Here is a 27,871-nt window from a genome sequence, read left to right as displayed (position 1 = left end):
CAAAGACGATGTCAACCAGACACTAGGATGAGAAGACGGGATGAAAGGGCGGATGAGACCTTGGAGCCATATAGGTTTGGGTTTGTTGTTCTTTCTTATTTTTGTTATTGCTTAATGAAAGACCCTTATACATATTTATAACCAAAAGAAAAGGGCCAGTGGAAAGAGGAAAGCTGAAGATGGAGGAGGTAGAGGTTGGAGATGGAAGGACCTTCATCCTCAGACCTGGACATGGACTTGAGAGCCTTCAGGGAAGGGACAGGAAGCCAAGACTGCAACTGCTGACCCCATTATTCTCAGCAAAGTAGAGAGCACGGGCAGGGCCGAGGAGAGAGGCAGGCTGTTGAGGCACTGAAAGAGGGAACTGACCAAGGCTAAGAGTGATGGGTGGTGCCCAGAAAAGCACCAAGGTTAAAGACCATCACTCTGAGGCCTAATACAGCAACAGAAAAGGGGGCTGCAGCACTGACTTGGAGCCAGGGTTCTGCAGGGCAGACAGCAATTAGAGGAATCAGAGGTAGTGGTGAGACGCAGGCGGCAACCAGAACTGAAGACAGCTGAAGCGAGGCAAATCCAGGGTGTGGCCTTGGGGGTGGGTGGCTGAAGAGAAGGCAGAGAGGTCACCAAAGTTAATGAGGTTCTGGAGGCCTGAGGCTGTCGGCTGGCTCGCGGCAGAAGAACTTGGTCAGGAGAGATGTCCATGAAAGACAGAGAGCAGCCAGGAGGTGAGCGGGTGCCAGCGCCAAGAAGAAGGGATGGACAGAGAGGAAAAAGCACTCCAAGGGTGAGGTTTATCAGAGATCTCTTGAGCTCATGCTACCTGCAGACTTCCTTTTGTAAAATGTTGTATTATTCAGGTTGATCTGTATGTAACTGCCACTTTCATAGCTCCAAAAAGTGGAATATCGGCAGTAAGATATCAGCAGTTCAAGCAAATAGCTGCTCGTATTTTTAAAAAATCAGGAAAATGTTACCTAGATCTGGCTTCTCTTAAAAAAGAAACCAAAGATCTATCATCACTCACCTCCCACTCCCACGTGGCTTCAACAGGAGCAGCAGGTCCCATTAGAAAGGATGACCCATCAGCCCCTTCACTTCTCCCACTACCTGCCCCGGTCTTCACACAAAGATTCAGGAGTAGCTACGGAGGCCCAGAGAACACACCACTGCCCAGGCCCTGCAGCGAGTGGGGACAGGAAAAGGGGCGGTCCCCCCCCCCCCCCGGGAGAGAGCGCTGGAATCTCATTCTCTTCAGAAGGCAGCCCAGCTTCTGCTCCTGGTACCTGCCTGGCATGAGAGGCAAAGGCTTCCTACTCCCTCCCTGCTCCCAGGCGGTCTGACAGCAGCCACAGGACCTACCAGACCACAAATTCTCACCGTGATGCTCCTAGATGAGCAGGTCCCCTCCCAAAGGCAGGACAACCCTTTGGCCTACACACTCCCTTGACCACCTGACCCCTCCTGGGCTGCAACCCCAGGGAGCATAACGGAACTGTACACATCCTTACTTGTCTCCTTTTGCCCACATTCTTCCCTCGGCCTGCAATGCCCCCATTGCCTGTCCCATACAACCTCCTTCCCTCTCAAGATCCAGTTCAGGGCAGTCCTGAGCTGCTAGCTGGAATGAACCATGAAATACAAACTCCAGGACAGCCTCAGTCCCAGACATGATAACCACCACCCCCTCCAAAGCCAGGTGCCTGCTTATCAGTAAGGGAGGGAGGGAAGCCCCTCTCCAGGCCTCCTCTCAGAACCTCAAGCCTCAAGCTGTCCAAAGGACTTGGGATCCAAGGGCCAAGGTCAGACGGGGAAAGGGAGGCTGTCAGAGACTGGTGGTCTTTGCAAATGATGTGAAGCAGGATTCCCTTCGGAAACATCCCATATACACAGCACAGCCGAGAGCGAGGACAGCCCAGTAGGACCAGCTTAGTCTCCCCCCCTCCCCCCCAGCGTGGGCTTCTCCTCCCTCAAAGACTCTACTTCCAGCCACTACCATTATCAAAGCCTCAGGTCAGGCGGGCTCCGGTGGTATCCAGGCCACGCCACATCCCTGCCCCTGTTCACAGCCCGTACTGCTGGGGGAAGGGAAACACACAGCTTCGGCTGACCAGCTGATCACAAAGCATCGAGTACGATGAGCTGAGGTAAGTGCCAAGGGTTAAGAAGAAATTATTCAAAAATAGCTTTTTCTGCCTATTAACGTGACTTTTTCTCTAAGTTAGGGGCAACGCATCCACTGACTTTGCCAGAACTCCCGGCCCGGAGACCCAGAGGCTAAACCACTGTCCTAAACAAGCCCCAGACCTGGAGGTTCACACACACACTCCGTCTGCGGGAACAAACGTCGCCAGCTCCCCAGCCCCAAGGGAGGGAGACACACTTTTTGCAACCCGGTCCCTCGTCCGAAGCCCAGCCCCGGGCCCACCCAGCGCTCTCCTCGGCCGAACCGGCCGCCTACCCGGAGGTCGTCCCCGACCCCCGACGAGGACAGCGGAGGCCCGGGGCCCGGGCGCGCGGGCCGCGCGGCCGCGCTCGCTCACCGAAGTAGTCCCGCGCCGTGCGCGCCTCCAGCGCCCGCTCCAGCTCTCGGGTCAGCGCCTCCAGCCGCCGCTCAGCCGAGCTCGGGGCGCCCTCCCGGCCCGGGGGCAGCTGGAGCGAAGGCAGAGCGAAAGGGGCCGGCCCGGCGGGCTCCGGGGAGCGAGCCGGCGCGGAGCAGGCGCCGGGCAGGAGCAGGTCGGGGTAGGCGCCGGCCGAACCGCGGGAGCCGAGGCTGGACACGCTGGAGCGCGCGCTGCCCACCGACGGCGGCCCGGGGCCCGGGCGCGGATCCGAGCGGCCCGAGCGCGGGCTGCCGTGGCGCTGGTCGTAGCCCAGGCTGATTCCGCTGGAGCGGGCGCTGCCGCTGCCGCCGCCGCCGCCGCCGCCACCGCCTCCGTCGGAGCCCGCCAGGCTAGCCCGCGGGCTGCCCGCCGGCTGCGCGCTGAGCTCGGGGGCCGCCGCGCGCCGCGGGCCTCGCTCCCCGCGGCTCAGTCCGTCCACCCCGGCCTCGGGGCCGCCGCCGCCGCTGCCCTGCCCTCTGCGGCCCAACGCCTGCGCCGCCTCGTCTCCCGGCCCGGGCCGCGGCCCCCGCCGACCCCGGCCCGGAGAGTTGCAGCCCGGCTCCAGCTCCCGCAGGGCCAGCCCGGCCAGGAGCAGAGCCGCCTCGTCCGCGGCCGCCCGGGAGCGCTGCATGGCCCGGCCCGCCGGCCCCGGCGCGTCACCTCCGCCTCCGCTTCCCGCCGCCGCTCCGGCCGCGCCGCCGCATCGTCCGCCCGAAGCCCGGAGCCCGCCCCGGGACCCCTGGGCGCGGGGCGGGGCCGGCGCCCGGCCGGGGTCGCTCTGCGGGCCACGCGCGGTCCGGGGGCCGCGGCGCTCCGCTCGGTGGTGCGCGCGGCGGAGGAATGTGCGCTCGGAGGCGCCGGGCCGCGTCCCCTCCTCCCTGCGGCTGAGCGGGGGGCGGAGGGACTCCTTTGTGGGGGCAGGAATGCGAGGAAGGAGACGGCGCTGCGGCCTCTGGAATGTGGGGGGAGTGGCGGCGGCGGAGCCGCGGTGTCCGCGCTTCGCCGCGAGCTCGGAGGGGCGCGGAGCCTGGGCTGGGCCGCCGAGGCGTGCGGCTTGGAGCTGGCGCTCGAGTGGCGGAGCGGCCAGCTGTGGCGCCGCGGGGCGGGGGTGGGGGCAGCCCGGGCTCCGTTGTGCGCTCCGACCGTCGGGCCTCTGGAAAGATCCCGTATCCCCGCGGGCTGAGCTGGAGGCGGCTCCCCCAGTCCCGGCCAGCGAAATATGAGCAGTTGACAAACGTTTCCCACATCCTCCCCCATCTTACTTCCCAACGCCGCCACGGTTTCAGGCGCTGGGCCGAACAAGTTCGGCCTTGGGCAGAAGCGCTGCACCCATACGCCCCAGGACACCGGAGACCACTGCGCGTCTCCACCAAATGCGACCCCAGCATCTAGCGTGACCCCGAGATCCTAGCGTGTCCCAGGGCCATGTGGCTGCGCACTGGTTTCGGGTGCCCCCACCTGCCTGGTGGGGAAGGCGCCTTGTACTAGGAGCTGGGGCTGGATGGAGACTGGTCCCCAAGGCTGGTCGCCGTTCACAAGCGCCCAAGGCCAGGCGAGGCCGGAAACAGGCCTCGGGCTAAGCCAGTGGGCGGGGAAGCCTCAGATGTGACCCACAGGCAGTCACCAAGAGATGTGAGGACTCCTCCTTTTTCCAGCACCTGCCCACAGGGGCTTGGGTGAGGCGCCAGTCCTGGGACGGGATAGGGCCTTGGGGCCACATGGTGGGGGAGGGGAACGAGAGGTGACTAGGGCTTTGTCCTCCAAAGTACAAGCTACAAAGCCCTTGTCATACATTTCAAACAGCTTGTAGGAAAGAAAAGCAAACCATTATCTGTCAGGACCTGTGGATCCAGGAAAACAACCTTGAGTGGAAGAGTTCTCTTATTTCCAGGCACCTCCCTCCTCAGAGGATTCCAGGAAGGCACCCACAGTGTCTCAGGGAACAGGAAGCCTGGATGGGGAATGGTCCCGGTGCAGACTGAGCAGGGCTCTGGCCTCAACATTGCTGAGGAGCTCACTGTGGCACATTCTCAGCTGTCAGGGGAGCAGTGTCCGACCCAACTACTCCTCCCTCCTTCCACCTCTCAGAGCTGGAAGAATTCCAACCCCTACAACCCAGGCTGGGGGTGGGGAGGCACAGGTAGGGGCAAGTGGTTTGGAGGGAGCAAATATCCAGAGGAGCCATCTGGTGAAAAATGATCTTCCACTCTGAGAAAGGAAAATAAATTAAATCAACAGTAAGGTATTACATTTCACTGATCACATTATCTACCATTTGTAAATGGAAATATTGGCAAGACTGTGGTGTATATTTGTGTATATTTTACTGGTAATGAGTGTAAGTTGGTACATCCTGTCAGGAAGAGCAGTTTGGTGTTATTAACATCCTCACAAACAAACAAACACACTCTGGAAAGCAGTAATGTTCCAAGTATCTATTCTAGGCAAGTAATCCCAATGCAGACAACAGTGTACCCACAGAAGTGTTTATCACATTACTTATGTAATCTAATCAGTCCTACCTAGGATCTCCAGCCTTCTGAAAAGGAGCTCAGAGGGAGCTCTCTGCCCTCAAAGGTACTTCTTAAATAACCGTTCCATCCTTTCCTGACCACTTGAGCTTTCAAGATTTAAATAATATACTGGAGTCCAGGGTCAGCTAAAGGACATTACTTACTCTAATAGTAGATAGATAGATAGATAGATAGATAGATAGATAGATAGATAGATAGATAGGATAACAACCACCCACAAACAGGAAGAGAAACAACCTAAAATATGTTTGCTTTCTCTCTCTCTGGCAATCTTGGCAGCTGTTCTTGGCTGGGGGTCGTCCCACACCTAAGACAGGAAGATGGTGGCAGCAAAGATGAAAAAGTTGCCAGAGTCCATCAACTCTAGGCTCCTAATCACTATGAAAAGTGGAAAGTACGGCTGAGGTACAAGCCAACTCTGAAAATGATCAGACAAGGCAGAGCAAAACCAGTCATCCTCCACTGAAATGGAAAACTGGTGTCCATCACTACAGTGGCAATATTATTGAATTGGGCAAAACGGATAGAAAATACTAGAGAGTTCACACACTGGCTATCACTGATCTAGGTGATTCTGATACAGTTAGAAGCATGCCAAAACAGACTGGTGAAAAGCATGCAAAATTATTCTTTAATAAAATTGGCTGGAACTCGTTTAAATAAACAAACAAAATATTCACTGTTCGGGACTTCCCTGGTGGTGCAGTGGTTAAGAATCTGCCTGCCAATGCAGGGGACACGGGTTCGAGCCCTGGTCCGGGAAGATCCCACATGCCGCGGAGCAACTAAGCCTGTGCACCACAACTACTGAGCCTGCGCTCTAGAGCCCGCGAGCCACAACTACTGAAGCCCGTGCGCCTAGAGCCCGTGCACTGCAACAAGAGAAGCCACGACAATGAGAAGCCCACACACCACAACAAAGAGTAGCCCCTGCTCGCCACACTAGAGAAAGCCCGTGCAGCAAAGACCCAAAGCAGCAAAAAATAAATAAATAAATAAATAAATAAATAAAATAAAAAAATCTTTGCTGTTCAACATTAGAATAAAGTACTTCCACGAAGTGGGAAATTCATTAAGCAATTATTTATAAATACCTTTAAAATATTTAATGATGTGGGGAATCCTACCATCATGCCATTAAGTGGATACAAAGTAGGATTCAAAATCACATGCTCTTATCTATACATTACCTGACTGTGTCCCAGACCCCATCTCCTTTTGTATCCTCAATAAAGGGTGGGTTTTGATCTCAGTTCGCTGGCTCTTTCTGCCTGAGAAGCACGATGGGGTGCTCTCTGGCCTTTTTCTTCCTGAGTCCAGGGGTGTGCATAAAAGCTGAACAACCAGCGCTCTGGGGGAGATTTGTACAAATCAGGAGCCCTGATTTGTACAAATGGTCAATTCTAAACTACCAACATGGCGTCACTGAACAGAGTTGGGAAGAAACGGGTATAATCAGCTCTCGAAAGCTAGTATGAGCTGGCTCCAACGACCACTGCCTGGGTCCCACTGTTGGAGAAAGAAGTTTCACAACAGAACTGCTGGGCCTCTAGTTCTATCATTCTCTCAACCAGAATCTTCTTTGTCTAGACAAACGGACAACACTCAGGAGACTAGAACAGGACATGTTCAATCTAGTCTCACACCAAACCCTGAACCACCATCTTTTCCTTCTAAGGCCCCAGATGCTGATCCTACCCAGACTCTGTCTACAGTAATGGTGATTTTTTTTTTTTTTTAAGAGAGCCCGTTGTCTCACCTTGTAATGAGACCCCCTTATCTGTCTGTAGTGTCCATATTTTCTGGACCCCAATTATGGACAAAATTCAGTGGTTTTCTCACAGTCTTGGGACACACTCAAGATGTCAATCAAATATGGACTGAGTAACTTGGGTTATGGGGAAAGGGGGATGGCATGCAGTCATACAGCGTATGGAAGAATCGCTGGGATCCGCATTTCTTTCCCTCCCCTCAGCTTGCAGCAGTTTTTACCTTTACAAAATAATTTTTCCTGGGGAGAGCAGAAGTAATCTTTCACCTAAAGCACGCTCGTACCTCTCCCAGCTCAGCACCTAGGGGCCAGTCCTCCCATTAACACACAGCACCAGACCCAAGGTGCATGTTCTGCCTAATCCACTGGGAGTTGTGCCCAAAGGGATTTTTTTCATCCCCTTTCCTGAGGCCCAGCTCTTTCTACCAGATTGAGTCCACCAACTTCCCCTGGTCCTGTTTCATCCCTTAGGCCTCTCTGGGGGCACAGAAGTTTCGGAGCGTTGACCACTAAAGCCATGGATGGTTGGTTCCCCAATCTAAGAATTAGGGTTAGGATCTGACAATGACAGCTTGCTTCCTCCATCAGGGAGCAAGTGGCCATCTTGGAAGGACCTTCACTTTCCTGCCCTGAAACCTTATCCTGCACTAAGGAATGGGAATTTATGCACAAACTTTACATGGCAAAGACCCCAGCCAGTCTACATCTCCATGGGGAGGAGCTATTTGGGGATACTCAGATTCCTACAGCCTTTGGAATCACATTTTTGAGCATGAGGTTGGTGTTCATGATTTTTAGTGCTGCTGGAAGCTGCCACTGGGACCAACTGGGAAGCTTGGCAACACACAGGCTGCAGGTCCTCAGATTCTCATTGCTACCTATTGCTGCCTTAAGATGAGAAGTTAGGTTTTTGTGCACACCAGCCCTTAGTTTCTTACTGCTTTCAAAGATTTCTACCAGGCTGGCAAATTTGGCAAGGTTTTCCAAGAGCAGCATAGTGCAGAGTAGGGATGCAATATGTTTATAGAATGAGTGAATGATGGTGTGTACAATGCCTACATTCTAAGATTGATCTTTTGAGAAAGTAAATTTCAGATTTATAAAGTAAATCCTGAGGACCTTCTTGGAGCACTATACATTCTAGTAAAATTTTTGCTCAGCCTTTCCCTATGTAGTAAGTCATCATTTGCTGCAAGATTTAAAATTCTTGGGGAGTTCCCTGGTGGTGCAGTGGTTAAGAATCCACCTGCCAATGCACAGAACACGGGTTCGATCCCTGGTCCGGGAAGATCCCACATGCCACGGAGCAACTAAGCCCGTGCTCCCCAACTACTGAGCCTGTGCTCTAGAGCCTTCGAGCCACAACTACTGAAGCCCACGCGCCTAGAGCCCGTGCTCCGCAACAAGAGAAGCCACCGCAATGAGAAGCCCGCGCACCGCAACAAAGAGTAGCCCCCACTCGCCACAACTAGAGAAAGCCCGCGCGCAGCAACAAAGACCCAACGCAGCCAAAAATAATAAATAAATAAATTTATTAAAAAATAAAATAAAGTTCTTAAAACTGTTATAGGGAATTCCCTGGTGGTCCAGTGGTTAGGAATCTGTGCTTTCACTGCCGGGGCCGGGTTCCATCCCTGTTCGGGGAACAAAGATCCCCCATGCTGCTTGGCCAAAAAAAATTAAAAAATAAAATAAAATGAATATATAAGATATATACATATGCAAGCACAAAGCACCATCAGAACCCTATAGTTCAACGCAAGTTTTTTATTTAGTGAGAGTTCAAAAAAAGTTCCCTCTGTGTGCAGAATGCAAATAATGTATTCACAGTATGAAAGTGTCTATAAAAATACTTCGCTAAATATATCTTGCAAAACAATCAAATGGATCCTGGTCCTCAGGAACACTACTTTAAGATGCAAGGAAATGAGAGATCTTTACCATACCTACAAGCCACAATGACTAGAAACATGTGCCAACATTTTTTCTTCCCTAATTTCTTTGGGTAATAGTTTTTGCTTTCTGTACTACAAGAGGCTTAAATTTGCCCATGGTCCTTGGCCATAGGGCAAGTCCCCTTCAGACATATGTGCCATCAATGGGCAATTTTCAGGAACAGGAACATGGACTATGAACCAACGTTTTCTGGCCGCTTTTAAGTGGACCTTTAATCTCCTGGGAACAATTTGGTCCCCTTCTTAGTTCTCTGGAGGCTCCAATGAAAGAGACTTCCTCCTAAGTCTCAGCCTAGCAATCCGGACGAGCAAAGCTGATTTCATCAATGCCAACCCAGGAATCGCTGTAACACTTTCTCATTCCAACTGATATTTTTAATAATCTTTATTACCTTTCTGATTTCAATCATAGGATATACTCAATACAAAACTTGAAAAAGAGACATAGGCACTAAAGAAAAATACAGAATATATATCTCCACTTTTACTATGAAAGTTTTCAGAGAAAAGTTAGATGGCACAGTGAACAATGTATATAGGCTCCATCTATATTCAATGTTAATTTTGTTTTTTCTTCCGGTATTATTTGATAAGCCATTTAAAAGTTGTAGGTATTTTGAGCTTCATCTCTAATGTCACAAGAATAAGGACAATGGCCTATATAAGAACATTACCATAGCTAAGAAAGTAATTCCATTATCACCTAATTTATTCCACTTTCAAATTTCCAGTTGTCACTTTAGTCATTTATTTTGCACTTGAGTTCTAGAATATCACACATTCTATACTTGTCCAATTATTTCCTCTTAATGTTTCATTTGTTCCTGTACCCCTTCTACTTCCTGTCAGTTGGAAGTCTAGACACTATATTCAAGTTACTTTTTGGGGGGGGGGGCCTAGGTGTCATTGTGTTCTTTGAATCAACATCTCATCAGTAAGCACATACCAGGTTGTCCCATTACTGATGCTAGGTTTGATCACTTGATTACACTGATGACAGATCAGTCCATCATCAAGACTGAGCTTTTCCCTTTCGCGAGTTTTTTATACAGCAACATTTGAGCACTCTGCAAAGGTTCTGTTCCTCAGGAGCCTTTTACTAAAGGTTTTGATATCCACTGATGATCTCTGCCTGATCAGTTATTTCGTTAATGGTTCAGGCTCTATATTAAAACACTGAATCCTTTCATGGTACATGCCAAGTACGTGGAATGATCTTTGGGACAATGGACTCTCTAGGTAAACTTGAGTCGCCAGACTGCTCCCAATGAGGCTGGAAGGTGGTTTGTCAGACTGTATTTCAGGCTGGAGCTGCCAGGGATACACCCTTGTCGAGCCTTGCTTCCAGCCCGCCCACTAAGAAGTCCCATGTGGGAAAACCATGAATACAAGGTCAGATCTAAAGTATCTCCACTCTCCAGGGACATGGGAGCAGCTTGAATCTTAGTCTAGTTGAACAAGACACTGTAGTCAGAACTGCTTTGCTGGTAAACCCAGATTTTATAAAAACAAGTAGAAAACGGACAGAAACCGCTGGGAAAGTAGTCACAGAGTTGTTGCAAAGATGAACACCACTGCTCTGCCAAGACAGAAACACACCTCTACAGATCAAATGGGCATTTAATGCCACATACATTCAAATGGGAAAGAAAAAATGAAAGAACATACACGTAATGCCAGAAATACATTGTTGACAATTGTGTCTAAAAAGGCAGGGTGAAGGGTGAGGTTTTAAGGAATGGAGAGACTTTCAGTTTTTCTCCAGAAAGTACAAATTTTCTGGAGACCTCTTCGGAATGCAAAATTTCAAAATGGGAGATGATCATCAGGGACCAACCAGTTAGCCAAAACTTGCTTCTGAGAGGTGGTATTCCAGAATATCTCATTTTTATCTGTTACACAGCTCTGTAATTTTGAAATTTATTTTTCTGGAGGAAAACGAAACCTCCAAAAAAATCTAGAGGCCAAGTGAACCTCACAGGGTCATAGAGTTGTGGGTGGGAATCTAGCCTGCTTGCAGTTGTCGTATCTGAAGAATGGAAGTCGGTTCATCCTGGAGGCGTCAAGCAGCATGCTCCTGCGGGCTGAGTCTTGTTCGCTACGATTTTTCTGAAAGTTTTGATTACATGATGAACTTACAAATGACACAGACGAGGAGTAAGCTGGATGGCAGAGTAAGAATTACACAAAGTTGGACAATACAGTGAATTATCAACTTGAAATTTGGCTGACTGTGGCCAAAAACACCAAAGGCAGAGGTACAGAATTGGGCAAAAAGCTTCATGGGTTTCTGTTACCCAAAAACTCCAGGCACATCTGTGTGACAGCGGCCTAAAGGCCAAGGCCTTCGGAGGTCCGAGACAGATGTGAGCACTGCCCCTTCAGCACTGGTGTGGCCACATCTGCTGGCCAGAGTTGGGCCCCAAATGGTACAATGCAAGAAGGGATTTGGATGACCTGGGGACAACCCAGAGTGGAGGAAAGGCTTTCCCCGTGGAGTCTCAAATTGAGGGCTCCAAGTGACTGGGGCCGAGCAAAGATCACTTAAATGTTCTCAACAGAAGGCCAACTGTTTACAATCCAAATGCCATTAAAAGCTTTCTTTCAGAACGTACTCACCTATGGTAAACAGCAGAGGTCTTGTAACCTCCACGTCCGTTTCTGAGTTAATTTTCTAAAAGCAAAGAATATAGCATGCCTGCAGCAAATACAACATATAAACCCAGCAGAAACGTGAACTGTGCAGGCATGTATAACAAGTATGCAGATGCCATTTATTTGGTCCATAAGTACAGTATAGTCGTATTTGAGTTTTACAAAACATCAAATATAAATAACCTGAAACTGGAACAATACACAAAATTGGCTTCTTACACAGACATACCAGGCAGTACAAGCTGAAAACTTGAGTAAATTAACAACTGTTTTACATTAATATACATAGTGCCAGTTAACATTTAAAAACAAGTTTCAATGCATAGCACTTGATACTTCTTTGAATCTGTTTCAGTCAATTAAGAGTATGAAAATGGTTAGATCTAGGCTAAAAATAATTCTTCTTCTAACCAAAAATAAAGGCATAATATTTATAACCAGGTATCAACTTTACTAAACCACAATATTGTAAAACTGTTAAATGATACCTAAGGGTATTTACATTAAAAAGGCAACATGCATTGTGTTGTTCCATCTCATGACTGGTTATGCACACACTTTGTTCAAAGGGTTTTAAAACTATATTCCTACTTTCAATACAGCATACTGCAATGTTTCTAATAGTTCTAGCAAAATGAATGCTTTCAAAGGGAGCAGAGTCATCTTCAAGTCACTGGTGCCAATTTTTTCCCTTTGGAACAAAGGACATAACAAATAACCTGGTTCTGCCCAGAAGGCCTACTGCAGTAAGAGGGTTCTGTTCAGAGGCATTTCCGTTCAATCTAATGCTATAACATCATCAAGCTCCTCTGTCTGCTCTATGCGTGACTTTTTCGCACTGACATTCTCTTTCTCATCTAATTTCCTCTTGCGACTTCTTTCTTCTTCACTGATGTCAGCATTATTTGAGGGACCTTCTTCATCCGAATCAACTATGAGCACATCATCTTGCTCTTGTGCTTATTTCAGAAAAAAAGGGAAAAAATGGTTAAAAGTGGGGGGTTACTAGCAGTTCACTAAAATTTTACGTATGTGAAAAACTAACTCTTCAAATATACACCAAACTTTAGAATGGCTACCCTTAGGACCTTGGCTTTATACATTACATATTTCCATAGTGTTTTAATGTTTTCTGTTACAAGCACCTCTTTCTTTCTTAATCAAAACAAAAATTTTAACAAGCATTATATAATTCAAAGGAATTGTTACAGTTCCTTGTTTCGACTTCTCCAACAGAAAAGAGGAGGGTGAATATCCTAATATTCGCAGCAGTGGTAGTAACAAACAACAACAACATATACATAGCACTTACAACGTGCCAGGAACTGTTCTGAGCACTTTACATATACAACTCATTTAATCATCACAACCACCGTATAAAGAAGATAACATTATTATCCATTTTCCAGAAAAGGAAACTGAGGCACAGAGACTTGCCCACGGTCACACGGTAGCAGAGGATGAGGTCAGGATTCAAACCCGCAGAGTGGAGCTCTACAGTGTATGCTCTTAACCTTACACTGCGGTTGGTTTTGTGTCACCCATCCCCCACCACTCCACTAAATCAAAGGCAGAACACCTACCTTACTCATTGCTAGAGCCTCCAAAACCTACCCACAGCAGTGCATCAATAAATGCACATTTTGAATTATGAGTTTTGAAAAACTACCAGTCCTTTCCTTAAAGGAGGATGATGAAGCTTTCTATTTTCAGAGGGGGGAAAAGGTCATGAACCCATGGCCCACACACTCTAGACTACCTCAAAGTCCATCTTTACAACTCTCAGAGAACATGAGAACCAAGGAACCACCATATTCCAAAAAGAACACCAAAGACACAGGGTCAAAGAAATGAAAACAAACAAGTGAAAAATTAGTAACTTTTAGTTTCCTGACACTACAGAATGAAGAGGTAGGTAGGTAGTGTGTGTGTGTGTGAGTGTGTGAGTGTGAGAGAGAGAGAGTTGGGGTGGGGTGGGGCAGGTAGTAAACGTTTACATTCGAGCACAGTAAAGCACCAACACTGAAAACCCAGGGAAAGAGAGCTTCTGGTGCACTTTACCAAAGTCACACTGGTTCTGAGAAAACTGTGAAATGCTAAAATGCTATACTTACCAAGCATCTGTTCACTCAAAATAGTGAGATGCACTAATTTACTGCCCCTACGAACACGCATACAAAATCCAAAACTACTACTACTAAGAATGAACCATCTTTATACACTAGTAAACTGACATTTCCAGTTGTAAAAACAAACGAACAAAAAAATAAAGTGTCTATTTTCCATAAAAATTTTACCCAGTCTTAAATATCTTCATGGTTCATACATTCAAAGCTTCATTAAAACAATGCCAAACCAACACACACCTCTAGTAGTCCTGCAGAGTTCTACTTTACGGTCAACATTCATAAAATAATCAGTTTGTTCTAAATAGTTGTGCTTGGTGGGTAAATTAACAACCTGCTGGCCGGGGCCATGACTCACCTGTGGATGTGGAAGGCTGAGCTCCATCGTCACTGCCATTGGTTATGCTTTTGGCAGCATCTTCAGCTTGCTTGGGCCCCACTTTTTCTGGGGCATCACCAACAACTTCAAATTCAACATCCTTTCCTAGGTCTTCACTGTAAGAGAACCATGTACTATAACACTGGACCACTGCTATACTACTTACAAAAGCAAAGGCACACCAGACAGAAACTGTTCTCAAAGCTCAAAAAGTGTATACTACGTACACACCCAATATTTGGATTCTGATTTTCAAAGAGTTTAAAAAAAGACTATATAACAGATTTTTATGATAATTCAAAACTCTAATTCAAATGGTCAATAGCATCGCACTTTCAATTCAGGGAAAGGGTTTTTAAAAAAAATGTTAAGTAACTTTTATTGCTAAAGCAGAAAACGAGTTGAAAACTGTGAGGCCTGATGTAATTCTTAGGCATTATTTCTTCAGCTACTAGGTGAAAAGATTCTATACACTCTACTCCGATCTTGACCAGAGTAATTTAGTGTTTGGGGGTTGAGTTACATGGATTCTCGGTTTCCTCCCCATCTTTACAGGCAGCACCCTGCTTTTGTAATGAGTTCCCAAAAACATGTATAAAAGTTTAATGCATGAAAGTCAAACAAAAGACTTACATGTTATAAGGGGGGTTCTGTTCCCAGAGAGCTAAAAAATATGATAAAAAAAACCCTAATTATGCCTCCTTTTTTAGACACCATGTGATATATTTCCATTTTATTGTACATGTCCTTTCACAACTGAACACAAGCACACCACTAACATCCAACTGGTGTCTAATCGAGGCCAGATATCACTCCCTAGCGATATCTATCTTTCACTCAATTGTCTCATTTTATACTAATAACCCACATTCAGTTTTTCCTGTCATTTTATGCTTTTTATAAACTAAGTATATATATAATGTAATACTCTCCAAACAACTACACAAGTTCTAAATGTTTGGATATATAGATAGCAACACTGGCAAAAAACATGTGAATGCAGGTGGCAGCCTTTGCATTTTGTTAGATGCTACCTAAAGTAATGAGTCAGGGTGCAGTTTAAGGGTATCAACGAGCATGTTACCTCATTCAGCAGATAAACACACCAAAGTGGAGGACCATCTGTATTTAAATTGTGTTACATATGTGCAAATATCCTGTAATGCAAGCACTTTGGATGCTTTTTTATAAAGTGGGCAGGATATAAAATCAAATAAAAAGAAAAAAATACATGACTCAGGAATCTATATAGGATAAATTTTAACGCTCTCTTGTTACTGTTCCAGATCACAATGAAATACTTGTTTTATGGGAGAACTATTTCTTTCTTCCAAATGAATCTTTAAAACTAATTAAATTTTTTTATTCTAGTTCAATTATCAAAATGAACGCACCCCTGATTATAACTATTCAAACACCCGGATTTCTACCCTCTCTAGGTCTTTCTGATCAGCCACCACTGATGAGTTAGTTAACCCTTAAACATTTCTTGCTTATCCCTTTTCTTTCTGGATTCTCAGATTTTTCTGTAGGTCAAACCTCAGGGAACTTAGTGGCCAACTTGAGCATATACATGGTGCAGCTTCAAATGAACAGTACGGTTTAAAGGTAAGAAAACATTTTCTCTCCACTTTATCTTAAGTTTGTATATTCAAATAACTTCTTACACTTAAAATATTAATACTTCCTACCTATGAAGGATGTTGATCAATAAAGTGTAGTCCTGAAGGAAGTCGTCTGCTTGAAGTCGGCTCCCATTTCTAATTCCAAATTCTGATAACTTCTTGTGATTATTAGCTAGAAAATGTGAAAGAAATTTAGATGCTTTAGTTATATATGTCCGTGGAGCAGTCACATTAATTTTTAAAAGGTAAACCCCCTGCTATAAGCTGAACTCTATCTCCCCAAAATTCGTACACTGAAGCTCTAACACCAGTGCCTCAGAATGTGGCTATACTTGGAGACAGTGCTTTTTAGAGAGGTGATCGAGTTAAAATGAGGCTGTTGGAGTGGACCCTAATCCAATCTAATTGGTATCCTTAGAAGCCAAGGAGGGAGGCCTCAGGAGAAACCAAACCCGTCGACTCCCCCCACCCTCCCAACACTTTGATCTTAAGAGTTCAAGCCTCCAGAACTAGGAGAAAATAAATGTGTTATTTAAGTCACTTGTCTGTGTATTTTGATATGGCAGCCCTAGTAAACTAGTCCACTAAAGTATTACTCACTTAGGTACTCAGCCCTGAAAACTTAACTACCAAAATTACTTCAAGGGAACCAAACTGTGAGAAGTTCTGAGAACCTTCTCTCCTTGAAACCAAATTAATCTGGAATCCTACAGGAGTCAATGACAACTTTTAGAATTGTTCAAAACATACTCTATTTCTAAAGAGGTTATCCACAGAAATGCCAACAAACTACTTTTAGCAAATTTTACAATTCACAAGTATGAGGAAACTGTTTATTTCAATGAATTTTTCAACATAAATTTTCAACTTTTCTCAATGGACAGCAGGGTCTCCAAAAACTAATCACTCCAACCTAGTTCTCTCTTCCACATGTCATATCTGCTTCATCTGAAATATCCTCAGCATGTAGCACACCATGCTTAGCATCTACTAGCACTCAATAAGCCTTTGCTACATGGATTATAAATACTCCAATGAAGAACAATCTCTCCAACTAAACTTTTGGTGTCACCACCTCCTCCTACCTATTCTAGGGCCATCCTGCCTTAACTATCATTTCTCTCCTGCATGTTCAAATGCTCCTCTCTCCTGACCTGTAAAAGCACTCAAGTTTCATTTACAAAACTGCTTCCTCATTTAGCTGTCAATTTACACTCTCCCCTCACAACACTCAGTCAGCTTTACTGAGTATCTGCTCTGTGTCTACAGACTGTGTATAACCTGTTGACCTATAGCCACCGTGCCTGGCACATACTAAGTAAACTGTATTTTAAATTCTACTTACGTTTAAATTTACATAATCTAACAATCTTTTACGTTTTTAGTTTTTATTTCTTATTTTACCTTTTTAGTCTCCCTGGAATGTCTCTGGAAAACAATAGTTCCTATCTAGACTTCCATCCCCAAGCCCTTTCACACTCACTAGAACTCCTCAGCCCAACATGTTAAAAAGGGAACCAGTCACTGAGCATTCTATCCTGGTGAATTAGCATCACCTCTGAAGCCAGAGTCTTGGCAACAGTTCTGTCCAAGCCTAACAATGCTACTCTTCTTCACCTGTGCTCTAAATTCTGCCTCTGCAAATCTCAAATCTGCCATTTGCTTCTGCCTTAGTAAAAATCCCTCACTTCCCTCCATTTTTTTCTGACTCCCTGCCTCTTCTCTTACATCCTTATCTCACCCCCCTGCAGATTATACTACAAGGTAACTGCATTACTTCCCTGCTTAAACCCTGGTGGGAGCAGGATATTGGGGGAGGAGGAAGACAAACAGACATTACACATATGACACGGCGAATCCTCCAGCTGCACAGTCACTACCAACCCCACAGCACCCCACCTTCCAGTGAAACAAAATAACTGGCCATTCCTAAAGCTTTTATATTGCTTCATAAGTTTATGCCTTTGTAGATGCTGTTCATTCTGCCCAAATGCAGACTCTCCCCTCTCAGCTCTTCTTCAAGAACTGGCCCATGAGTCCTCTTTCTCCTGTGACACTCCACCCTCCCGACCCTCCCTTTACAAAGCTTCAATTCAAACTTTGTTCACTTTCTCTCTATAGTATTTCTTAGACGGCACTAAATCTACTTGCTGATAATCCCTCCTCTCCTTCTAGGCTGTAAGTACTTCAAGCCAGGGACAATTATCTTATTCATCTTTGAATTACGAATATCTATGACTATGTCTGCAACACAGATGGACTCCAAACATATTTGAATAAATGCTCTCTCACCCTCAGTAGCACAAGTATTTTGTGGAAAAGGACCACATTTAAGCCACTGAAATTCTTGACCAGTTTCCATTTTGAAGGTCCTAGCCTTTAAAAGAGACAGATGGCTAGAATGGGGCTTAAATATTCAACTAGACTCTTAAAACAGACTATGACCCAGCCAAAACGCAACCTCCAATTACTCATGACCTAATATCCCCAATTTCTTAACAAGGAGCTATAGCCAAAAAGAATCCTGACACTCCCCATCAGGACAGATGAGGTGTGGGAACTTCTAAGTCCAATCAGATTGACCAGTGTGGTCTGAAAGAGGCATAACCACAACACAATTCTCACTTAGAAAGCTTAAACAGAATCTAATGCATTACACCTTATATAACAAATACATTAACAAAAGGGATGAACTGCTTGAACTTCCGAAAAGGAAAGCCAAGAAAACCAAAACTGGGCACTGATTTCAGCAATAGTCTCTGCTCTATATCACGAGCAGGCTATCAAGGCTTCCCCACTCTTGGACAAACATCACCCCTGTCAGCTGAGGTACTGAGTACCATATATAGTGAATGGATAAACTAACATGCACTCCTTCACGCAGGCAGTCTGCGTCCAAATGAGGGGGAGTGAACACAGGCAATGTATAATACCTTCTGTCTCTCCTTCTTCTGAAGATATTAGGATTGTTCCTTTTCCATCTTCAATTTGGACATCTGGTGCTACCATAGCAAATTTTTCTTTCACTATCTATAAGAAAAAAAAGATTCAAAATATTAACATATGGAATTAAAGACCATAAAAAGCCTAGACTTTTTTTTTTCATAAAGGCTCTTAACTTTCCCCTTCCATTGGAAATGAGCCAAGTTGCTCTTTAAGGTACCTTAGGGCAAGCAGGAAAGCAATGGGAATTTACCCAATTATCTCATGCCCATGTTCCATCCCCATGTTTGACCACTGATAAAGATCAGGTAAAACTTCCTCCAGATGGAGACTGAGAACTCCTTGGCTGGCTCTTGGTATTTTGTCCTTCCCAGCAGATTAGGTACTAATCTAGACACTTGACATATTTTATCTTAGTCTCTATTCCAAACGCGTACTGACAGATGTTTTATAGATGAAAAATTTCTCATCAATCTGATTCTCAGATAAAGTCTTCCCCTTCCCAAGTTCCATCTCTAAATTCCAAGACGGATCAGGAGTGATAATATTGTTAAATCCTACCTGATCCTATAAAACAAACAAATAAACAAAAAAAACCAAACAATGGAGGAACTCTCTAAAGGTCCAACTACCCTACCAATAGTGGAATTACCTTTAGCTCAAGAATGAGTAGATACCAACTATAATCGTTTCTTTCCTAAGAAAGAAGATGGGGCAACCACCCTCTCTGCTGGCCAGTATATCAAATCCTGCTGCTTCCCCATCCAAAACATAAGCTCAAGTCAACCCGCCCTGTGTAACCATTTCTGGGAGAAAGGCCACTCATTCTCAAGCAGCCATTAGGGCCACGAAGGTCTACTCCCCCATGTCAGGAGGTATATAAATATGTAACACTATGATGGACATAATCAGAGGAACTATCTGAAATGATCCCCAAAGTGGGAAGTGGAACCCATTCAGGCCATTTTTTAAATCTTTCCTAATTTAAAAAAAACTAGGAGGAACTGAAGGACCAAGCTTTAGAACCAGACCATAACCTAACCCCCCATTTCTCACTCCAGAGCTCTACAGGTGAATCCAAGCGTGCAAACGATGCATCTTCTCAGGGACTAACTTAACATACCAGAATCAGCACCGTCACTAGGTCACGTTAGGATACCTCCTATCTGCCAAAAAAATACAGAATTTACACACTGCCTGAGAAACAAAGAACTTGCTTACTAAGATACTGTGCCACCAAGGTACCACCTGTGCTCCATATTCTAGCCAAAAACACCTATTCCCTTCTGGGATGTGAAGCACATATTCTGGAACCACAGACAGGAAAGACAACAGGACCCAGATTGTAAAGCAACCCAGGATATCAGAGCAACGCACCTCAGTAGTTAGGGTAATTGTCTGGCTTTTAGTTTGTTATCACAGTAACACTGTAAAAGGCAAAAGGGGACTTGTTTTTTCTTATAAAAAGAAAAATGAACAACCTGTGGAAAAGAACTAGGCCCTGCACTTACCTTATCTTGTAAGGTGAGAACAGTCACTTTATGGACGTTCAGCCGCACAGTCACCTCTGGCTTGCTGGCACATACATAACAATTGGGGTTGGGAGGATCCAGTGCACAAGGCACAAGGAGCTTCTTTCTTGGGTTTGGTTGTTTATTCAAAAAAATCTTTGGAAAAAAAAAAAACACAAGCAAAAATCAGAAATTTGAGTCATAATTTATATACCATACAGTGTTCACTTAAATACTCCCTTCCAGAAGGAAAATCAAGACCTTTTTTTTAAAAAAAAAAAGTTTGAGTATGTACTTATTTATTTGTTTGTTTATTTATTTATGGCTGTGTTGGGTCTTCATTGCTGCGTGCGGGCTTCCTCTAGTTGTGGCAAGCGGGGGCTACTCTTCATTGCGGTGCACAGGCTTCTCATTGTGGTGGCTTCTCTTGTTGCGGAGCATGGGCTCTAGGCATGCGGGCTTCAGTAGTTGTGGAACACGGGGCTCAGCAGCTGTGGCTCGCGAGTTCTAGAGCGTAGGCTCAGTAGTTGTGGCGCACGGGCTTAGCTACTCCGTGGCATGTGGCATCTTCCCGGTCCAGGGCTTCAACCCGCGTTCCCTGCATTGGCAGGCAGATTCTTAACCCATGCGCCACCAGGGAAGTCCCAAAACCTTCTTAAGAGACTGATTTTTCCAACCTTCTTTTTAAATTAGCTACCTTGTAAATAAGGCTGAGCTTACTGAAAAGAAATCTCCTTGTACTGAAGACTCTATAGACTATTCTGCAAACTAATTTAGCATAAATAAGGGCCTAACCATACTTGTCTCTGGTATCATCATTAAATCAGTTTTGGGGTTCCTTCTTAGTGGTTATTCTTATCAACTTTAAGCCAACTTCTAACAAGACCAATACACTAATTTCTCTAATTAATGATAATGCTTTCGCAGATACATGGAACAAATGAGCTGCCCTTTTTTCAAATTTTCAGATGACTATGATATTAACATTTACATAATTAAAGGAAAAATAATGTATGTCTGGCAGTATTACCATTTCCCTAATACCCAAACAAAAAAATAATATGAACCAAGGGAAATTAAAAAAAAAAAAAAAACTGCACCGAAGTTACGAATGTCAGAACACTGGAAGCTGATACACAAATTCTCATCGTGGAATTACCATGTAGTATGGTATCTGCTAAGATGAATTAACTCTAAAGAAGAACCCCATCAATTCCCCGAAGCTTAAAGAGGTAAATCCCTTGACAGGCATTAAGTGCTAGGAACAGCCCTACTGTAGCCTCTCTCCACAATAAATACTAGGCATATACATTTGTACTGTCAGGGCTGGAAACAGGGTACAATGAGAGAACAGACTTATTTGATCCTGATCTTCACTGGGAAGGCAGAAATCAACAGTAATAAAAACAATTGCTAACACTACTAATACTCAGGCTAACACTATTATTAACCTATCCTGGCATTCATTCATAAATGCGAACAAATGAAGCCCGGACATATGGGTATCATTAGCCCAAGAGAAGAATAGAGATAAGAAAGCAAAGAAATGGAAAGGATGTTACAGAACAAAGTAGACACTTGTTCAGGCTGCTATAAAAAGGTAGAAATCAAAAAATATATAGTTCTTATAAATTAAAAACATTGACAACCAAAATAAAAATTTAAATAGAAAACTGAACCTAGATGGCAGACTGACCATATGAGTCTACATTCCCTCACCCTGATATTTCATGGAAACAATAAAAGGTATTTTAAGAGTGCATTAATAATGTGGCACTGGGTGGCTTCCCTGGTGGCGCAGTGGTTAAGAATCTGCCTGCCAATGCAGGGGACACGGGTTCAAGCCCTGATCCTAAAGCCCGTGCTCTGCAACAAGAGAGAAACCACCGCAATGAGAGGCCCGCGCAGTGCAATGAGGAGTGACCCCCCGCTCGCCGCAACTAGAGAAAGCCCGTGCACACAGCAATGAAGAACCAACGCAGCCATAAATAAATGAATAAATACAATTTTAAAAACTAAATAAATAAAATTAAAATAAACACAAAATCCTCTCTGAAGAAACACACCTTCAGTAGGTCCTTAAAGAATTATCACAGATATAGTTTTAACAAATACTAATTGTTTTTTTTTAAAAATCATGTATCACATAAGCAAACAAAACACTATGAGAGATCTAGCAGATGACTGCAAACTCATCCATAAAGATTTCAGACATTAACATGATCAAATATAAGTTTAAAATAAAAAAGACTGACAAAAAATGACTGAAGAACAGGGGACTACAAAATAACCAAATGGAATTTTAAACCAGAGAACTCTTAGAATTGAAAAACAATTGAGAAAAGTTAATATAAGGACCCACACAAGGAGTTCTTCCAAGAAATCAGCAAAACTAGAAATGTTAGAAGCAAACTAGCTTCTGCAAATGTGACAAAAATAAGAGAAGCAAATGTGTTTTCCTTTTTGTTATAATTTCCAGGAAGCTTACTTAAACATGCAACTCACAAGGTAACTTGAATAATTATTTTCCATTGCTTTAAACCAATTTTATTGTTTTAATTTAAAAATTGCAAATAGAAACACTCACTGTTCTACACTGGTCTATTTTTCCTGATAAAATCTTCAATCCTTCCAATACTATCAACCCAGCAATCACTGCATTAGTAGTAGCGATAGCAGGAATAATGTTCCCTGCCATTGCTGGAAAAAAAAAAAAAAAAAAAAAAAAAAGTTTAGCTGTTAAAAAAAAAAAACCTTAGAATTTTAGATGATACAATTGAAGTACAAAAAAACTTACATTTGATATCAAATCTGCTCTTCATATTCATACTGAAAATATGCATCCTGAGGTTTGCAGCAGAGGTGACGAAATCCATTGCAGATGGGTCATCCTGCCAATAATTTAAACAATTTAACAAGTCTCCCCACAAATTTACTAATTTGGCTAGTATTTCTTTCAGAACAGCAGTTTCACACATTTATAACAAGTCAACTAGAACAAGAGATGGCCTCTCTGGATGAGAAGGGGGTAGGGGCTCATCATCAGCTCCTGTGATCCAGGAATGCGGTCTTACCAAGAGCCAGCAGGTTCTAGGAATTCACTCCTGCTTAAACAAATGCACTGGAGACTAAGAGTATAGACCAGAATACCAATTGCATTTATTGATGGTGGCAATCCTTCCCTGGGTCCATCAGTCAACAATAAGGTTGTGTGACAAGTACAGAACCCAGGGAACACAGGCTGTTTTGAGAAAGCTATTTCATTGAAGCCTCAGAAACAGCTGAACTACTCCTTTTGGCTTTCCTTCTCCAAACTCCCTTCACGTACACCACAGTACTATATTGTTTCTTTTCAGATGTGGCAGGACAATAATTTTCCCTTTACAATTTCCGTTCTTCCTGAGACTATATCCTAGTCTCTCTAATTAGATTTCCGCAAGGTTTCCTGCTTTGAACTGAGAAGAAACTATCCTAGCCCATAATTCAGAAACACCAAAGTATAAAAGAAAAAGCATTGATAGGATGTGGGTTCTTTACATACTTATTTGGCTGGCTATGTAACCACAGGCAAATAAACCTCCCTGACCCAATATTCATTAATCTGTTAAATAGGAAAAATTATATAAACATCTTGTAAGGTTGTGGTGAAGATTAAATATTATTTAAGAGTACCCAACACAGTGTCCATCAGGTACTTCCCCAGGCAATTGGCTTATCACACCCATTAGTTACAGAGTTTACTCACAGAGGCTAACAATTCACAGTTCCAAGTTTTGTTATGTAGCCCCTGTGTATAGATGAAAACCTCCCAAACCACTAGTGTAACAGTAACAATGAAAAAAATTTTTTTAACAGTTACTCCTTATAGCACACAAACCCTAAAGACTAATGTTGACAAGACTCCCCCAAATCTAAATTTACCAGCTTTATTTCAGATGTCTGATTCAACCCGTCTCAAAATTTGCACATAAAGTTACCTTAGTTTTCTTAAACTGATCAAACTTTTCTCCTTATTTTAAAACTCACAGCAAATCTTTACCAATATATGAACATATAAACTTTATCAGATAAATCATTTACAACCATAGAAAATATTGACTAATTAAAAATAAGTAAACTCACCAAATCTCAAAACGTAACATTTAACTGCAAAACACTATTAAATACTGTTTTAACTTGTAAGAAAAATGACATCTCATTTTTGAATTGAGAAGTCTCTCAGACCTTTAAGAGTTAAAGGGCAATTTTATTACTTTCAAGGCCAAATTAGGCCTATGAGCTGTTGTCCCCAAAAGGATATTATGACTTCTATTAACAAATCTCTATTACGTAAGAAGTTCTCTTAAGCCTATTTGCTTAAGTCAGATAAACATTTTACTCCAGTAAAGTCACATTTATAAACCATGAACACATGAGAATCTAAAATGAGGTTTTATGATATTGCTTAAATTCACATATAGAAAATTCATAGTTCAATATAGTAATTAGAGATGAAAACATCCAAACAAAAATCAACATGTCCTCAAAATCTGGTAGAATAAACAATATCCCCAAATTACTAAGTTCTGGTACAGCTCAAGAACTAAAATATACATTTGATATACAAGTAATTGCCACACATTTTCAAAACAAACCTTGTCCCATATAAGCTCAGCTCCATCTCCCTTTTCTGCTAAATGAACTCTCAAAGTTTCAATGCTCTTTGAAAAAAGACGTGCATAGCTCTTTACATCTAGAACTTGCTGGTCTCTCAGACCTAACTGGGGTTCATTTTGTTGATCTGATGCATTGGTTTCTTCTCCTAAAGAAAAAAATATTAGAAATTTCACTATTAACATCATTCCTCTACTCTGTTTAACAATTCAATACCTGACGATAAGAAAATCAAATATGAAGCAAATTCCATTAAAGTAATTATCACTATGATACACTTATGTGTACAAGAAAATCGCCAATATTAATATGGGAAAGGTGCAAGACTGTCTCAGAACTTCATAGGAGATTACTGGAGGATTCAAGAATATAATGTAGATAAGATAATAAGCATTATGCCCAGAACATAGTTAGCACTCAATAAGTGGAAGCTATTAGAGCAATACTTGAATTGGGCCATAAAGTGAAGTATCCGTTACTGTAGATAACTGCAGACAACTGCTCCAAACTGACATCCTAAGTCTCCTGGTACCTTTTAAGTTCCACTATGCTGAACACTGCTGTGCAAAACAAGCTGAGACACAATGTGTTGAAGGAGAGTGGGTAAGGAAGTAGTCACTACTACAATAGTTTTTCTTGCATATGTTCCTAAGTTAAAGGAACAACACTTTATGTCAGGGAAAATATGAAACAACTAAATGTTAACTGATAAGGGACTAGTTAAATAATACTGACTGAAAAGAGCAAGTCAGAGTATATAAATAGTACGATTCCATTTACGGAAAGTGCATATACAACTGCCTGCGTCTACGTGCACGGAGTTATCACCAAGACATTCCTTAAAACATTGATAGTAACTATTTCCCTAGGTGATGAGATTTCCAGTGATTTTCCTTCTTCATACTTTGTTGAACTGTCTGAATTTCTTACCATGGGTGTATACCACTGTATAACAAGAAATGACAGGGCTATTTAAAGATTTTAGGTTAGAGAATTTCCAATTTAGGTATCCCAAAGACAAAAATGTATCCTTTACCTTGACTTTGCACTTCAGCCCAATCCAATGGAACCGGAGGTTTCCTTTTCCGCCACAGTTTGTCCATTGTCAACAGATACCTGATATCATCTTTAAAAAGCTAAGATAGAAAGAAGGAAAGAAGGAAAGGAAGAAAGGTAAATTCCATGAACCCTACAGTCCCTATGCTGATAAAGTAAGACAAAATTTCCCTGCTGATTTATTTTAAACATTACACTATAAAATCTGATTTAAAGAACACATGTTACATACCAGTAGATGAACAATTCTCAAAGGGGCAGGGGGAGCTTAAACCTTTGTGTAAAAGGAAATTTTACACAAAACCCCTGTATGTGAAACAGTTAAAATCAGAGATGCTGATGAAAGCAGAGTAAGGGAACTCTGAACTGTGCTGACTGACGCTGTCCTCCCAAGTCACCTCCCCTAAATTAGCTCCTCAGATCAGTCGGAAGCACAATCATACCATTCAAGCGGACTAAGTGAATACACACCAACTCCACAAGAATTGAGGCTAAAGGTACCAGTTAGCAATATCTCCAAGTTTGTGGGTACATACCAATAAAGCACACACATTTAAAAAGGGCTCAAAAACAGAATTTAACCATCTGCAACATCTCTGAAATGTGCTCCCGCCCCCCCCAAATAACCTCAAACACACAAAACAATTCCTATTTCGAAAATAAAAACATAAACATTACCACATGTAGACTGAGAGACCATCACATGAATCACACTTCCTATGTGGCAGAATTTCAGATGATTTTAATAGTTTTACCTTTTCCTTCGCTATATTTTCTATTGTTGACTGATTTATTCCACAGGTTTGTTGTATGTACCAGGTATGAATTTAGATGTGGCTAAGTTAAAAGAACTATTTCTATCAAAATATACTCAATTCAATAAATATTTATTAAGCATCCTTAATCTTTGAAAACCAGCCAAATATACAACTAATTAGAGTACAATTCAGTGTGAAAACCACACAGCTCTGAGTACTGTAAGTTTTTTAAAAAACTTATTTATTTATTCATTTATTTTTGGCTGTGTTCGGTCTTCATTGCTGTGCGCGGGCTTTCTCTAGTTGCGGTGAGTGGGAGCTACTCTTCGTTGTGGTGTGCAGGGTTCTCACTGCGGTGGCTTCTCTTGTTGCGGAGCACAGGCTCTAGGCACTCGGGCTTGTAGTTGTGGCACATGAGCTCAGTAGTTGTGGCTCACGGGCTCCAGAGCGCAGGCTCAGTAGTTGTGGCGCATGGGCTTAGTTGCTCCACAGCACGTGGGACCTTTCCAGACCAGGGCTCGAACCCGTGTCCCCTGCATTGGCAGGCAGATTCTTAACCACTGCGCCACCCAGGAAGTCCCTATCTTCACACTCCTGTCTCTTTCTATAAACCTATGAATCTCAACCAAATCCCTAGTCTAAACTGCTCTACTTACCTAGAACCATCTGTCATCTCTCTAATATCCCAGAGGAATCTCAAAATTAATTCTATCACCTTCCCCTCTTCCCCAACCCCCACGCACACATCTGTTTCTCACCCTACCTATCTCAGAGAATGGCACCTCTGTTCGTTCACCTGATGCCCAGCAGGAAACCAGGTAGTATTATTCTTCATTCCTCACTTTATACATACAAAGTCCTGTTGAGTCTAACTTTTCCTCCACACTCCACTGGGAATGCAGATGGTTGTACTTCAGATTACTCTGGCATTGCACAACTCCAGAAGGCACTGTCCCATATTGGTTACAAGAGGAACACCAGGTCCTACAATAGTGCACTGCATACTTTCTATACCTTATAGACTACCCATTAATGGATTCCCACTGTCTTGGTATAACATCCTTATCGTGGCAGATCTAACCTCAGCTTACCTTTCCAGACCTCCTTCCACTCTCCCCTTTAATGGGAATTATTTCAGTTCTTCAACCTGAAACTTTCTTTCTATATGCTGCACACTCATCCCCACCCTTATTCTTTAAAGTCTTGAGTTGAAATGTCAAGACTTTGAAGAAGTCTTGACAGCCTCTGGACAGCCTCTTCTGAACCCTCATACTAGGTCTAATAATAATGTTTAATAATAAGTGG

General features: G+C 43.5%; 2 protein-coding genes across 12 annotated transcripts in view; both read right to left on the bottom strand.

The window, feature by feature from the left end:
• WTIP (WT1 interacting protein) overlaps positions 1-3,641 on the bottom strand; it is a 67,298-nt gene extending 63,657 nt beyond the window's left edge. For 2 of the 8 annotated variants that reach the window (XR_014237353.1, XR_014237354.1), the window contains exon 1: positions 2,541-3,625. Coding sequence is in view for 5 of the 8 variants with exons in the window: in XM_082366513.1 (XP_082222639.1) it covers positions 2,541-3,231 (691 nt within the window). In the remaining 3 variants the exon portion in view is untranslated. Of the gene's footprint in view, positions 1-2,540 lie in introns of all 8 variants that reach the window. The other 6 variants (XR_014237355.1, XM_082366513.1, XM_082366511.1 and 3 more) reach the window with 6 other exon arrangements.
• A 7,972-nt stretch (positions 3,642-11,613) lies between these two features.
• The window catches only part of UBA2 (ubiquitin like modifier activating enzyme 2), a 31,738-nt gene continuing 15,480 nt past the window's right edge, over positions 11,614-27,871 (bottom strand). For 3 of the 4 annotated variants that reach the window (XM_082366499.1, XM_082366500.1, XM_082366502.1), the window contains 9 exons: positions 25,789-25,888; positions 24,734-24,900; positions 22,897-22,990; positions 22,687-22,799; positions 20,100-20,255; positions 18,579-18,675; positions 15,712-15,817; positions 14,000-14,136; positions 11,614-12,474 (listed from right to left, as the gene is read on the bottom strand). In XM_082366499.1, the coding sequence (XP_082222625.1) occupies positions 12,293-12,474; positions 14,000-14,136; positions 15,712-15,817; positions 18,579-18,675; positions 20,100-20,255; positions 22,687-22,799; positions 22,897-22,990; positions 24,734-24,900; positions 25,789-25,888 (1,152 nt within the window). In that variant the 3' untranslated portion in view covers positions 11,614-12,292. Of the gene's footprint in view, positions 12,475-13,999; positions 14,137-14,641; positions 14,685-15,711; positions 15,818-18,578; positions 18,676-20,099; positions 20,256-22,686; positions 22,800-22,896; positions 22,991-24,733; positions 24,901-25,788; positions 25,889-27,871 lie in introns of those variants that run through there. The other variant, XM_082366501.1, reaches the window with a different exon arrangement.

This window comes from Balaenoptera borealis (genome assembly GCF_965194805.1).
Source record: "Balaenoptera borealis genome assembly, chromosome: 19".
NCBI classification, from domain to species: Eukaryota; Metazoa; Chordata; class Mammalia; order Artiodactyla; family Balaenopteridae; genus Balaenoptera; species Balaenoptera borealis.
The sequence above is the reverse complement of the archived record's forward strand: the minus strand, read 5'-3'. Positions and strand labels throughout refer to the sequence as shown.